At 40.0% G+C, this 13,480-nt stretch overlaps 2 protein-coding genes across 2 annotated transcripts; both read left to right on the forward strand.

Moving 5' to 3' along the window:
• The first annotated feature begins 1,910 nt into the window (after nucleotides 1–1,910).
• LOC103438349 (ATP-dependent Clp protease ATP-binding subunit CLPT1, chloroplastic) lies at nucleotides 1,911–8,784 on the forward strand. The gene is made up of 6 exons (XM_008376896.4): nucleotides 1,911–2,261; nucleotides 2,361–2,396; nucleotides 2,496–2,605; nucleotides 5,489–5,668; nucleotides 5,848–5,975; nucleotides 6,051–8,784. Exons 1-6 carry the CDS (start codon nucleotides 2,029–2,031, stop codon nucleotides 6,081–6,083), a joined length of 720 nt encoding a protein of 239 aa, XP_008375118.3. The 5' UTR covers nucleotides 1,911–2,028; the 3' UTR covers nucleotides 6,084–8,784.
• LOC139197287 (uncharacterized) lies at nucleotides 8,313–8,784 on the forward strand. The gene has a single exon (XM_070824276.1). It carries the CDS (start codon nucleotides 8,313–8,315, stop codon nucleotides 8,625–8,627), a length of 315 nt encoding a protein of 104 aa, XP_070680377.1. The 3' UTR covers nucleotides 8,628–8,784.
• Nucleotides 8,785–13,480: the final 4,696 nt, after the last annotated feature.

A 13,480-nucleotide genomic window follows, 5' to 3' on the forward strand; every position in this document is an offset into this window, starting at 1 on the left:
CGCTCTCCAAAATTGATTTAATAACCCACTTAAGGTGGACTTAAATAGGCTTTGAGAGAAATTTATTTCCCTTTCCTAGAAGGACCTAATTTTCTATTAAAGAAAGAATCTACATCAAAATAGGAAGCAGTCCTACGTTTCCTAAAGCAAGATGATCTCTACACCTGCTACCCTTTCCTACGAGTAGCCCAACAGGTGTGCGGGCATTTGTGGAGCCAAAAATAATCACAAGGCGACACGTGGATTTTTGGACAAAAGGGGACAAAAATACCCTTAAGTTACAACGGGATTCCTACACGCGAGCAGCGGGCAATCATCCTTCAACCAAATCAAAAGTGCCTAAAATAGGTAACAAATTCAAAGTTATTTCATCCATCCTCATCCTATATTTTCCACAAGGTAATTATTTCATAACCTTCAAAACATCCCATATAAATTACATAACCCCCAAAATATTTATTCCAAAAATGTGTTGATTAACCAATTAAAATTAATCCATTAAATCACACATTAAACCATAAGTTACACCCCTATCCCTATAAATAGGCTCCCATTTTCACCAAAAGATCATTTCAACGTACTTGTAAAATTCCCAATGCTCTCCAAACACTTTTCTCTCTAAATTATAACTTTGGTATCAAAGGTTCTTCGGCCAAAGCCCCCCCCATTCATTGTGCGCACGTGAGGCTTTTGGCCTTGAGCCTAAGGTGTTAATTGTTTTGTAGGTTCAATTTTGTCCAAGATCAAGGAGGAAGAAATTTGCATCCACAAGTGATTTCTTGAAATTCCCATTGGGACAAAAGTATTCACCATATAAATTAGAATTCTGATTTTTCAAAATAATCCTTTAGAACAATATTAAATAACCGTTTTGTTGGATATTCAATGATTCTCAAAAGATTCAATCAGACACAAGTATGTCGTTGTTGACATTGAACAATAAAGTTCTCGAAAAAGGAAACATGGTTATTCAGTTATTCGATAAGGACCAAAATGATCAATTAGTAAACTGATGCCACTTTCCAATTTTTATCTCAAAAGGCAAATGATCATCATAATCAAAATTGATGACCAAATAGAACATTGGTTTGAGCAAAATAAACCAATACATCTTTAAATCAAAACTTAATCAATGTTGTCTAATAAAAGTCATTAGTATTGACAATTTGCATAAAATAAGGACATATTGGAACAATAAACTTGTCTAAAAATCGGTACCAATAGATGTGCACAATTCAGTGAAACAATATCCCATAACACAACCAGTTGTTTGAAGTCCCAAAATTCAGCATACTAAATTATTTGTAAATTAATTGAAAACTCAATTCTTGTTAGGTTGTCATGAAAAATTTCAAGTATGAACTACACATAGATGGCTACTATTTCGAAAAATTTCATGATTTTTAAAATTTTATAAGTGAGCCAAAAATGAATTCGAAAATAGAGGTGCTGCAGAAATTGCAGAAAAAAGTTCAGTACAGACCTACATAAATTTTATTTACAAAAAAGTTACCGAAAAAAAATGTTAGACTAAAATCATTATTTAATAATCTCGGGCTAACATTTTAAGTCATAAAGGATTAGAGGAGAAAAGCAGTTTCGGGGTTATGACTTAAAAATTTCTGATTTAAATTTTTAAACTTTATTCTCAAAAGTTGAAAATGATCTTATTGTAGAAATATCGTTTATTAAAAAAAATAAAAATAAACTGGGCCGGTTAGATCCCAACCAAGCTAGCCCACAATCCAAAAAATAGGGTTTGGCTATGACCTTTTTATAACTCTATTTATTATTATTAAATAAGTTTAAATTTTAAAATTTGTATTTATTTATATCTTAAAATTTAAATTAATTTATCAACATGATGAACATTATTAAAAATTAGAAATTAAAAACTGAAAACACGATCTCATCGAATTGTTTTGAGCCGTTAAGATCGATGCTGACACTCTCATGCTAGGCTAGGGTTTCTGATAATTGCAATTGCTTTGGCACACAGGAGCAGCAGCAGCAGCAGCAGAGAAGAATATGGCATCCACCTCTGTCGCACTCTCAGCTCTCTCAATCTCACCCTTTTCTACCTCTCAACCCCACAGAAACCCATGCGCCTTCTCTTCTCCCTCCCTTCCCTGCCACCTTCCCCCCTATAACCTGACAACATTTCTCGGCGCAAGGCTTTCTATTCGAATTCCGAATGTAAAGCACATGGCTTCCAAGCATCGGACGGCCGTCGCCACCGTCCTCTTCAGCCTCCCAACAGCGTAAGTCTTCTTCTTCTTCCAAGTGATGGTATTTTAATTGTACCTAGATTAAAGCCCTGCCCATCTGAGTTGTACTGTACTGATTTGATTGTTTTACAGGAAGCCCGACAGGATTTCTACTGGGAAAAGCCCCAAGTGAGTTATATTTATTTCATTTTGATTGCATTTTTGTGCGCGCCTATATGTGTCCATGTGAATTTGAATGTGAGATATTCATTGAATTTTGGTGTTTAGATGGTCCGCCAGAGCGATAAAGTCGTTTGCTATGGCTGAATTGGAAGCAAGGAAGCTCAAATATCCCAATACAGGGACCGAAGCACTTCTCATGGGGATTTTGGTTGAGGGTTAGTCAGCTTCTTGCGAGCTAAATCTCATCTGTACTTGTGCTTTCGTGTTATTTTTTTGGGTTAATTTCAGTTTAATACCATAAAATTTCGTAGATTTCAACATTTGGGACATGAAGTTTTTTTCATCTAGGATCATACCTCAAGCCTTAATTTTCAGTCTAATATATCCATTAAGTTAAAGTTGACTGTTAAGTCAGCCGTTAACTAGTGACGTGGTGTTCATGTGAATAATGACCGGATGCCACGTCATTAAGGGTCCATGTGGAAATTTAAAAATTAAAAACTAAAAATTAAAAATTAAAAAATTAGAAAATTAATTTAAAATTTAAAAAATTTAAAATTGAGAGAATTGTTATTAGCACTTCAAAAATCTCATTCTACACTCCTCACAAATGTATTTTTTCTTTCTAATTATAAAAAGTTGGAGTGCAAAATGAGATTTTTGAAGTACCAATAACAATTCCTAAAACTAAACCTAAACCTAAATTTTAACCATCCCCCATCGCTCAGACCCCTTCTTCCTCCTCTGTCTTTGCCAACTCGGTCTCCCTCCTCCGTCCCTCTCCCCACTCACACTCGTCCTTCCCTCACCACCACTTCCCAACCCAACCCATACCTCCCCTAATCCCTCCATACCTGACCTGGATTCCCGATTTGGACTCTCCACCACCATGAAAACATGGAATTTGCAGGCGCGGCGTGATAGGGGTGGCCTGATCTTCGGCCTAATCCTCCACCGCCTGATTTCTCCTCTATAATTTCCAACCTTGCTCTCAAATCTGCCGACTCACTTCCACTCGAGCTCCGACAAATCGGTCACCGCAGCCCCTAAAGGCAATAGTAATCCCTCTTGTGGTGGCTCTCGGCCCTCTGATTATATCCAGGTACACCGCTGTTCAGGTGGATTCCGTTGCAGCAAAGGGGATTGGGAGCGGGGGGTGAGGTAGGAGAGGTGGGTTGGGTGGGATGCAGAGGAGAAGGGAGAAGGAGGTTGGGGAGTGAAGGAGGGGCAGATTGAACTCTTCCTCTGTGAGCGGTCTAGAATCGGGTTTTTTTGGTTTTTTTTTTTTTATCGGAGGGGGAGATCTTGAAGAAGGGAGGAGAGGAGGAGACGGCCTTCACCTTCGTCCCCAAATTTCTGACTGCATCTCTCTATGATTTCTCTGTCTACATTGTAGAGACATACTTTTCGAAAGGGCAATGAATTCGTCCATCCCCGGTTTAGCACCATTCTGTAGAACCCAATTTGATGAGCCAATTTGTATTTGGTTGAAAGCCTTGAAGTAGTTGAAGAGTTGAGACAAGGAAGCGTAAGGTTTGATTTTATTTTATTTTTTAGTTTTTTAAATTTTAAAATTTTAAAATTTTAAAATTTTTAAATTTTTAAATTTTTAATTTCCACGTGGGCCTTAATGACATGTGGCACCCAATTGTTGTCCACATGGGCACCACATCATCAGTTAACGACTGATTTAATAGCCAACTTAACGGATGTATGAGATTATCCGAAAATTAAGACTTGAGATATGACTCTGGGATGAAAAAAATTTCATGTACCAAATGTTGAAAACCACAAAACTTTAGGGTAATAAACTGAGATTAACCTTTTTTTTTATTGTTTTTTTTGTTTATGAAATGTTAAAACGCTAGTAATTGCCTGCCTTAATAGAAGTGGATCCTTTTGTAGATTACAAACGGTTTTGTGCTAAGAGAAAGTGTGTCTGCACTTTAGCATTTCGAGAAGTATGAATGGTTATGAACTTGTCATGATGATTTTTTTATTTGATGATGGCCTTCATTCACCTCTTCCAGACCCTGCGTAAAGCGGGAGCCTTGTGCACTGGGTACGACCTTTTTATGCTGCATCTTGGGTTTATGGAAAAACTATAGAGGAAACAATACATTTTTTCTGTCAAGGGAGTTGATTTTCCCACACCCCTTTTAGCCTTCCACATACCCCTCTTTGTTTCTAACCATCATATTGAATAAATTACACTAAAGCAACAAAAATGATTAAACAGATTGTGTATGAGGAGATAAACGGGTGTGTATTTTATCATTTCTCTTTTTGAAAAGTGGTATTTTTGAAGTCTTTATTATGGTTCTTGTTATCTTTATCGAAACCAAGAGCAGAAAGCTTGCTCATTTTTAAATAAAAAACTAATCCTATTTTTTATCATTTCTCAAAACATTTCTTGAAAACAATTTTCTTTAAGACTCAAAAACTTGATTGGTAAGAGGAGAGAGGAGGAAAGAAAGTAAGAGATGATTGAAGGAAAGAGAAAGAAGGGAGAGGATTAGACAAGATAGAGAGAAAGAGGAGTGAGAGAATGAAGAGAGCGGATTGGAGGAGAGACAAAAAAGGTAAAAACAAAATAAAAAGAGGAAAGAGAAAGATGAAAAGAGAGAGAGAGATTTGGAGCGACAGGGGAGAAGGGAGAGAAAAGAAAGGAGTGAGTTTTAAGTTTAAAAACTCTAAAAACTCACTTTTTTTGTTTTTAGAGAATATACTATATTTTTTAGTTAGTCTTGAGTTTAGTTTTTTAAAATAGTCCTACCAAACAAGTTTTTAAGGCCTAAAACTTGAAAATTGTTTTTGAGTTTAAAAAGTTGGATTCATGTAGAGTACCAAACAAGAGATTGTCTTTTCGTACCATTATTAGTTTTATTTCTACTCTGATCTTGTAACAAATAAAATTATCTGGATGAGCCTTGGTTCACTGAATCATAAGTTGCTTACTTCAAGAATCTTACCATGCTTAAGACAAACCTGGCAGCTCCTTCAGTGGCTTCCATGTGCCTTTGCCTCTATGTCAATGTTTGTTTAGTGTTTTTGTTTTTCGTGTTCATGTTATTCAGATATATTACTTTTGGCTTCAGGAACAAGCCTAGCTGCAAAGTTTCTTAGAGCCAATGGAATCACACTCTTCAAGGTTCGAGATGAAACTGTAAATTTACTTGGAAAATCAGACATGTACTATTTTAGCCCTGAGCATCCTCCATTAACTGAACCAGCCCAGAGAGCCCTTGATTGGGCTTTTGATCAAAAACTAAAATCAGGTTTGTAAATTTAGGTTCAGAAAATCTGATGATGGTGATTTTGTAGTTGTTTGAAATCTAGGATTGTCATCAGTTTCCACCTTTCCCATCTAGGCGTGTATGCTCTACATGCATAATTGTTTGGTTGGCTAGTGCATTTTCATCCTCACTGTTTATTGAGATTGTCTTCTCTGATGCAGGAGAAAATGGGGAAATAACAGTAACTCATCTGCTTCTTGGGATTTGGTCTGAAAAAGAGTCAGCAGGTTACAAGATCTTGGCGTCCCTAGGTTTTGATGATGATAAAGCTACAGAGCTTTCCAAATCTGTAAGTTTTAAGCTGGATTTTCTTCTTGAGTAGTTTTTGTTTAACGACTACTAATATGGCTACTGTTTCATACAGATGGATAAGGATTATGATCGCACCTTTAAATAACGAGGCAAAAATGCTTTTTCTTTTCTTTTTCAAACAATCGCTTGCTGTCAAATGCCCTCCTACACAGCCTCCAAAAGATATTGCTTCCTGGTGCTTTTATTGAGGAAGTTCCTCTGCATATGGTGTGTTTCAGGATTCACAAATGATTGTTCTTTGATATAAATTTTGTATTCGTTGTTTAAGGGAATTCATGGAATTCAAAAATTCCATGCAGCAATAACATGTCGCCTAGTTGACTCTTACTACCGCAGGGGTTTCAAGAAAGAAAAGAAAATTGATTCACTTGTTTCTCTTTCATTACTTTTTACCTTGCCTTGCTAAGCATTCAGCCGCTTTCCAACATCCTATCTGCTTGTTTTCACACTTCCATTGTATTATGAGATCAAGAAACAGTCATTGAACTTGTACAGTGATTTTCGAGGTATGGATGTTTATACTTCAATTACTTAGATCAAGAAACGTTCATCGAACTTGTACAATGATTTTCGAGGTATGGATATTTATACTTCAATTACTTTGAGGCGCCATTTATCCTTGTATTATGTGGTTTGAGATGTGTGGCAGGTGCCAAGTCGGTTGAAGAAATAGCTCATTCAAAGTGCATAAGCTTAAGAGGTTCGGATGTTTTAAGTTTAAACTATCTTTGTTTAAAAATATATAAGTCAAGATTTAACGGTTAAAGCATCCAGACTATTCAGTACTCCAGAGCATCTAAAAATTGCCAAAGGAAGGGCAAGGCGTTGCGTTGTGTCATCATCCATGAGTCCATCCAGTGCAGCCTTAAGTTGAGACGAAATCTTATTTACTCTAGTCTAAAACAAGACAATGAAATTGTACCTGTGGAATTCCTCGGAAAATATCCGGCCTAGCATTTGGCATGGACTATTCTTAAGATGGGATGGACTGCGTAGTGGGGTTTACTATCTCGGTCACCGGGATAACTTTTACATTGTATCAATTTTGAAAAGCTAAAAAGAGCAAGGCCTGTAGTTTGTAGAATTAACTAATGACTCACTTTGAATATGTGATTGCAGGGAATTTATAGCAGAAGTCCTTGAGGAATGTTGAGTGTCTTGATAAAACTGAGGTGTAAACCTTTTCCGCCTGCAGTTTTCAGTTAATAAATGGAAGGATTGTCCGCCTCTTTGGTTTTATGATGCATCAAATCAAAGTTGATTTAAAGCAGTGGACTGGAGTTTGTTAGGTGCCTGCGGTGGATCTGGAGCAGTTTATCCACCCAGGAATGCACCTTCGTTTTAACAATACAAAATAACAGATTTTGTGCCAGTTCATGGGAACACATTATACATGTATGATGAAGGGAGCAAAACCGTTAAATGGAATCGTCAATTATGAATGTCAAGGCGTGAAAGAGAGAAATTGCTTTTGCTAAATACCAAGTTGTGGTGTGTGTGTGTGTGTGTGTTTTTTCTCTTGGAAACTGTATTGTGTGTTTTTGTATAGCTTTTTTGGGTTTTGCACACGTTTTTGTTTTTGATTATCAAATTAAATAAGTTATGAAAGTTTCCTTAGCATTTCTTTTTTACGAAAACAATGAAGAAAATTAAACAAGTGAGTGAAGGCATGGATTAGCTACTAGCCTACTACTTCTCTTGTCGTGTCATAGAGAGGCGTAAATTATATTATGCACGTGCTTCTTGCTTTCTTGCATTACCAAAGTCATACATAATGGATGTGCATGCGAACGATTCATTCAAACACTTATATTTTTATTTATTTACACGATACACCTGAATTAGGATTAGGATTAGTTGGGTGACGTGGATGATGATGAGTGCCTGCCCTGTTCTTCATGCAGTGATGGCTTAGCAGCTACGTTCCGGGAAATTAAGGAAAGCAGGTAATTAACTGACGGTGGACATATGAAGCTAAGCTAACCTCCTAGCTGGTTTACTTTTCAACCTGTAATAAATGGTCAACATAATAGACACGTAAGGTAAGCACAAGTTCTAGATTGTGACGGCAAGTCAAAGAGGTTGGCTTGCTTGCCTTCCAATCGCAGTCCAATTATCCCATGCCATGTTCTCCGTGTTCCATTGCCCACTCCGTCCCTCCTTCCCTCCTTCCCTCCCGCCCTCCATAATCCCATCTATATATACATATATGAATACTTGTTTGGATACTATAGTTTTGAATCCAATTCATTCATTCATTCCACTCGTCCACTTCCACCCAATTACAGTTTAGTTTAGTTTAATTTAGAGAAATATGGTGCTGATGATAATGGAAAGCAGCTTCGCAGATGTGCTGTTGAAGGTTGGCGTGTTCTTCCTGGTTCAGGCCTTGGTATATCTCATCCTTTCCAACTCATCCAACATCTTCTCCAAAACCACCAAGAGGTCCCACAGCTTCAAACCAGCTCGCTCTGTCAGTATTCGCCGGATGCTCGCTGCTCTTTCTGACTTACCCGCTGGCGGCGAGCTCTCTCCTTCAACAAACTCAACGGACACGAACACGATGATGATGCAGCCCCCTAACAGCAAAAGCAGTAGCCAAGAATACGCAACCACTCGATTCTCCTAATTAAATTAAGCACATATTCGTATGTGACATATACATCATTAATATATGTATGTGTATGCTCGCTCGAGTTTGAGAGATTATTATTCATTTGTTCTTGATTAATGTCTTGTAATATGTAACATTGGGTATATATTGGCATTAGAATTTTGTTACATTATTTCCGTCTGGCTCTTGAGTTTTAGTTTGAAATATTAATTTGTATGAAATTGGATGCCTCTGTGTGTGTGAAATCGTACATACCAGTACTTGAATCTAATTGTTCGGGCAGGAATTCCCGTAGGGGATGTTTCCTGGCCAACGAGCACACAGCTCCCCTGGAGGTTCGGCGCCGGTTGAGGGCTGCTGTCGGGCTTCTGCTTTCCTGTCGGGCTTTGTCGGGCAAGTCTCATCGGACAAGAACTCGTCGGGCAAGTCTCTTCGGGCAAGGCTGAAAGAGAAGGACAGCGTTAACTTTGAGAGGTGCCTTTGTGGGGCCTTAGGTGTAGGCCTTAAGGCTCATAATCAAGGTTAACATTGTAGTGCTCAGGCGTGCCACTGCCATCTTCAGCATGGCAGATGTCGAATGGATGTCAAGTTTTAGTTGGGAATATGCATATGCCCGAGGAACCGTGTTAGATATAACAGGCGCCTTTGTGAGGCCCTAGGTGTAGGCCTTGAGGCTTCCTGTCAAACTAAATCAGCACTTGAGCATCTTATATTCGATCTTTATGGTTGTCGGGGTCTGATAACTATTATATTTCTGATTATCCGAGTCTGCGAGGTAGAGCGAACCCAAATAGGTGCCTTTGTGGGGCCTTAGGTGTAGGCCTTGAGGCTTCCTATTAGAGTCCGTTCTTATACTCCAACCATTTAGACCGCAGAATAGAATGAATCTAGATAAGTGCCTTTGTGGGGCCTTAGGTGTAGGCCTTGAGGCTTCCTATCAGAATCCATTCCATACTTAAGCGTTCTATGATAATCATGATATAATAGAAATAAAACCAGGAGGTAGGTCGATTACTTGTGCCCCAAGTAACTTCGGACTTCTCGTTTATCAAGGATTGTCGTGGATGGGTTAAGTCCACATAAAGTTCTTTTTTATGCCTTGAGGCCAAGGACTTTTAAACTAATCAGATTTACATGCCTGCGGGCTTAGGACTTGGATCTGATTTAAACACTGAAGATATATTTAAATCGGATCCAAGTACTGAGAAAGCTTTGTCATCGTGATTTTGCTAGAAACAACTTGCATATAACTAGAAATATACAACATATTGCTAGACTTTAAATAAAGAGAAGACAAAGACAGAACAAAGCAGGTCGGGAAGATTAAACCTTATCAATTAAGGCCGATCGTCTTGCAGGTCCCTATCTTTGTAGTTCTGTCAAGGGTCTGAAAGCTTAGAGGGGGAGAGGGGAAGGGAGAATACAAAAGGTGAATCGATACTATGACAAGTTTGAAAAAGGTAGCAGAGCTATTACAAAGGTTAGGAGAAAAGACTATCCCGCGGGGGATGAAGGCTTGAGCTGACTACAGCTTTGTTTTGAAAGGCAAATCTGGCTTTTTGAGCAGAGTTTGTGCTTTTGTTTGTTTGATTGAGTGTCCCTATCTTTGTCTTCTCTTCCTCCTTTTATAGACGACTTGGTTTGGCTCCTGTAGCAACAGCTTTGCCCGAATGCGGTCTGAGGGTGATGACTCAACAGTTTTATTACATGTAATGTCCCCCATAAAGTACTTTATGGGCTGTGCAGTCTGATCAGTCTACACCACTTGGTCCTTGGGTAGGTAGGCAAGTGGCCTTTGTGAATTGTATCAAGTCAGAAAAGGCCCTTTCCTGCTTTCCCAAGTTTCGGCCGGGCTTTGATCTTCTATTCATCCAGGCCTCCTTTTGGGCCGACTTCATCCTTGGGCCAAAAATCAAGTTTTAATCCAAACAGTGCCCCCTTCAATTGATATTAAACCTGGAATTCCAGGCGCCAATATTAATTGAAAGAAACTCCTTATTATACCCATGAAACCTTTGCGATTGAACTTCTCAATTTTCTGTGTTCCGTAGAAAGAAATCCTTCTGCGATTAAAAATTTTCCTGCTTCCCACTATTCTTTTCTATTGCCCGACCAATTTGCATCCTTATCATCTTCCTTGTTTTCTCTCTCGACCTTCATAAAAATGGCTTCAAGATCCAGCCAAACACCACCATCTTACGAATTCGGCGACGAAATCGCCACTCTACGCCGTCTACTCAACGGGCTGCATCGTCCACGGGCAGGTTTATATTCTGAGCTTTTCTTTGAGACGCATGAAATACAATCATTGGGCCCCGCCTGGATTTCTCGGGTCCCCTCAGTGGTGGAAAGCAACATGCCGAGGGAGAACTGGTTTACCCCAAATCCCTATTCGGCTAGTTCGGGCATCTCCTCCTCGAAATGGTCATCATATCGTCGAGGATTTCCCTTGATGAATGATCCTACCTGGGCCCAATGGGTTGATGAATTAGAGCCTTCCTTCAAGCAGAAATGGATGAATAACGGAATTTATGAACTGATCATGCTTTCGAAGACTTCAGTTATCCCTAAGCCCGAATTAGTTACTTCTGCCCTCCTTTTTTGGAATACGGGCACAAATACTTTCGATTTCCGTATGGGCCCCATGTCTCCCACCATTCTTGATATGGCCCAGGTCTTCGGTTTAAGGCCATCGGGCAGGATAGTGGACGTTACTCAAGACTGGGTTCCGTCTTCTACCACCGGGAACTCGAGTTCATCTACCCCCTTCCTTCCTCTGAGCTATAACTCCGCCACTTTCAAGAGTTATGGGACCTCCTTTAAAGGATTCATTCCTTTTGTAAAGGCAAATTTTGGGGCAGGCTCCCCTCGGGCTGACAAAGATCAAGAGCATATGTATTTTCTTTTATACTGGCTCAACAAGCACATCTTCCCCAACAAATCTAAAGGAGTGATGGTAGAATGGATCCCCTAGTAGAGATTCTTCACAATTTTGATGATGTAACCATAGGTCCATTCCTTCTTTCTCATCTCTATCACCTTCTTTTTGAAATGACTCGAGACGAGCCATTCGAGACCAACTTGAATGGACCCATCTGGATGATACAAATCTGGCTGCAATGGTATTTTCCAGAATTTCGAGCTGCTAATCTGGAGTTCCCAGAGGGTGTGGCTCCTGCCCGAATCCTGGCTGAAGCTCCCCCTGTAGACCATTCTACCTTTGCCTGTTTTTACTTTTTCAGAGTCTGCAGGACTCGATCAGACTTAGAATGGGGTGCGTCAGTCTTGAGGAGATATCCTTGGTTCTCTGACCAAGCCTTCCAAGATGCCACTGGTGAGGATGCTACCCCCCCTTGCAGGGAAAAATTTATCAGCTGCATTCAACCGAGAGACTTGGCCTGGGGGGTTCGGGGCAATAAATATGATCGAGGCTTGGAAGTATACCATCCTAACTTCTGCAGCAGGCAGTTAGGATTTAGGCAAGCCATACCTGTCCCCTTCTTTGACTCTGTCCATTGTGGCACCTCATTCCGGTTACAGACTCCATCTGAAGTGACATTCCGAGCCGCCCGACGCAGCCTGGATGTAATGAGTCAAGCAGCCAGTCATTCCGTTGTTCTTAATTTTGAATGTACCTCGCTGTTTTCCTCTTGGTGGGAGGACAAATGGACTAAAAAGTATGGAGGAGATTTGAAGGTGAATCACGATCGCATATTCAGCCAGCTTTCTCTTAAATCGTATCCTGGCTCGGGCGAGCTTGCAAATTGGAAGGAGATGATTCAGGAGAAAAACCGGTCACTTCTGATAGGTACTTCTCTTTCAACTCGATTTGGCTTCCCTTCTGAAGTCCTTCTATCCTTACTTTTGCTGAATTCTGCAGCTCCAATGGATGTTGAATTGGAAATCATTGAATCCGAAGATGACTCCGCTGATGCTGCAATTCTTCATGGTGCTGCCGCAGAGGTTGAGAGACGAGAAGCCGGGGAGGGGACGGACATCTCAGAATCCATTGGGGATTCAGGGGCTGAAGGAACACCCAAGGCAATCACTAAAGCCCTTAAGCGAAAGAAAGTGGTCATGGCTAAAGATCCCGACCCTGATTCTGCACCTCTTCCGACCACCACAAGACCCATTCTTACTCGAAAGAATAAGCGGGCAAGGATTACCATTCCTCCTAAATCAGGAGCCCCATCTGTTCCAGTTCCTGAGGCAGGCAGAAAGAAACAACAATCTTCAAGTGAGTTTCTTTTTTCTACATCAAACTGCTACCTTTCTCCTTTATCTAATTGTTCCTTTTATCGATCAACAGGACCTCAAGCATCTAAAAGGCCAATCCTTGCTTCTAAGGAGGAACCACTACGGGCTGCTATGCTTAAAAAGGCCGAAGAATTGCGAAACACCGCCCTTCGAGAACTTGAGGTATGGCTGATTTTATTGTATACTTTCTTACTTTCATACAACCCTGAACTTGATTACTCTGATCAGGCTGCGAGAAATGAAATGCTCTCTTCGCCCGAGGCTTCACCACGACCTGCCCGAGAGAAAAATCTTTCCCCCTCCCAGACCAATCCTACTGAGGTACTTTCTCTCCTATCTCTAACTCTCCAATTTTATGGATCTAATGGCTAAGGTCTTTTCTTTCTTCCTATTTGTTTTCCTAAGCTGGTGCATCTGCCTCTTTGCCTAGTCATGGACCCCCTCTAAGATCTATGACTTCTTCTACTGCTCTGGATGTGACCCCTTCCTCTCAATTTGATCCGTCCACAAGAGTTATATTGCATTTCGTGGATGAGGATGATGTTGGAAATATGGCCTGAAAGTCAATCTTTGGAAGAAATCTTTCAGGAAAAATGAATCGATGTATGGAT

This window comes from Malus domestica, chromosome 07, assembly GCF_042453785.1.
Source record: "Malus domestica chromosome 07, GDT2T_hap1".
NCBI lineage: Eukaryota > Viridiplantae > Streptophyta > Magnoliopsida > Rosales > Rosaceae > Malus > Malus domestica.

What these genes read in the sequence shown, in the direction of transcription:
- LOC103438349 (XM_008376896.4), top strand. Translation starts at nt 2,029, where the DNA reads ATGGCATCCACCTCTGTCGCACTCTCAGCTCTCTCAATCTCACCCTTT. An exon ending in TCTACTGGGAAAAGCCCCAA is followed by an intron (nt 2,397 to 2,495) that starts GTGAGTTATATT and finishes TTTGGTGTTTAG; the next exon opens with ATGGTCCGCCAGAGCGATAA. An exon ending in CTACAGAGCTTTCCAAATCT is followed by an intron (nt 5,976 to 6,050) that starts GTAAGTTTTAAG and finishes TGTTTCATACAG; the next exon opens with ATGGATAAGGATTATGATCG.
- LOC139197287 (XM_070824276.1), top strand. Translation starts at nt 8,313, where the DNA reads ATGGTGCTGATGATAATGGAAAGCAGCTTCGCAGATGTGCTGTTGAAG.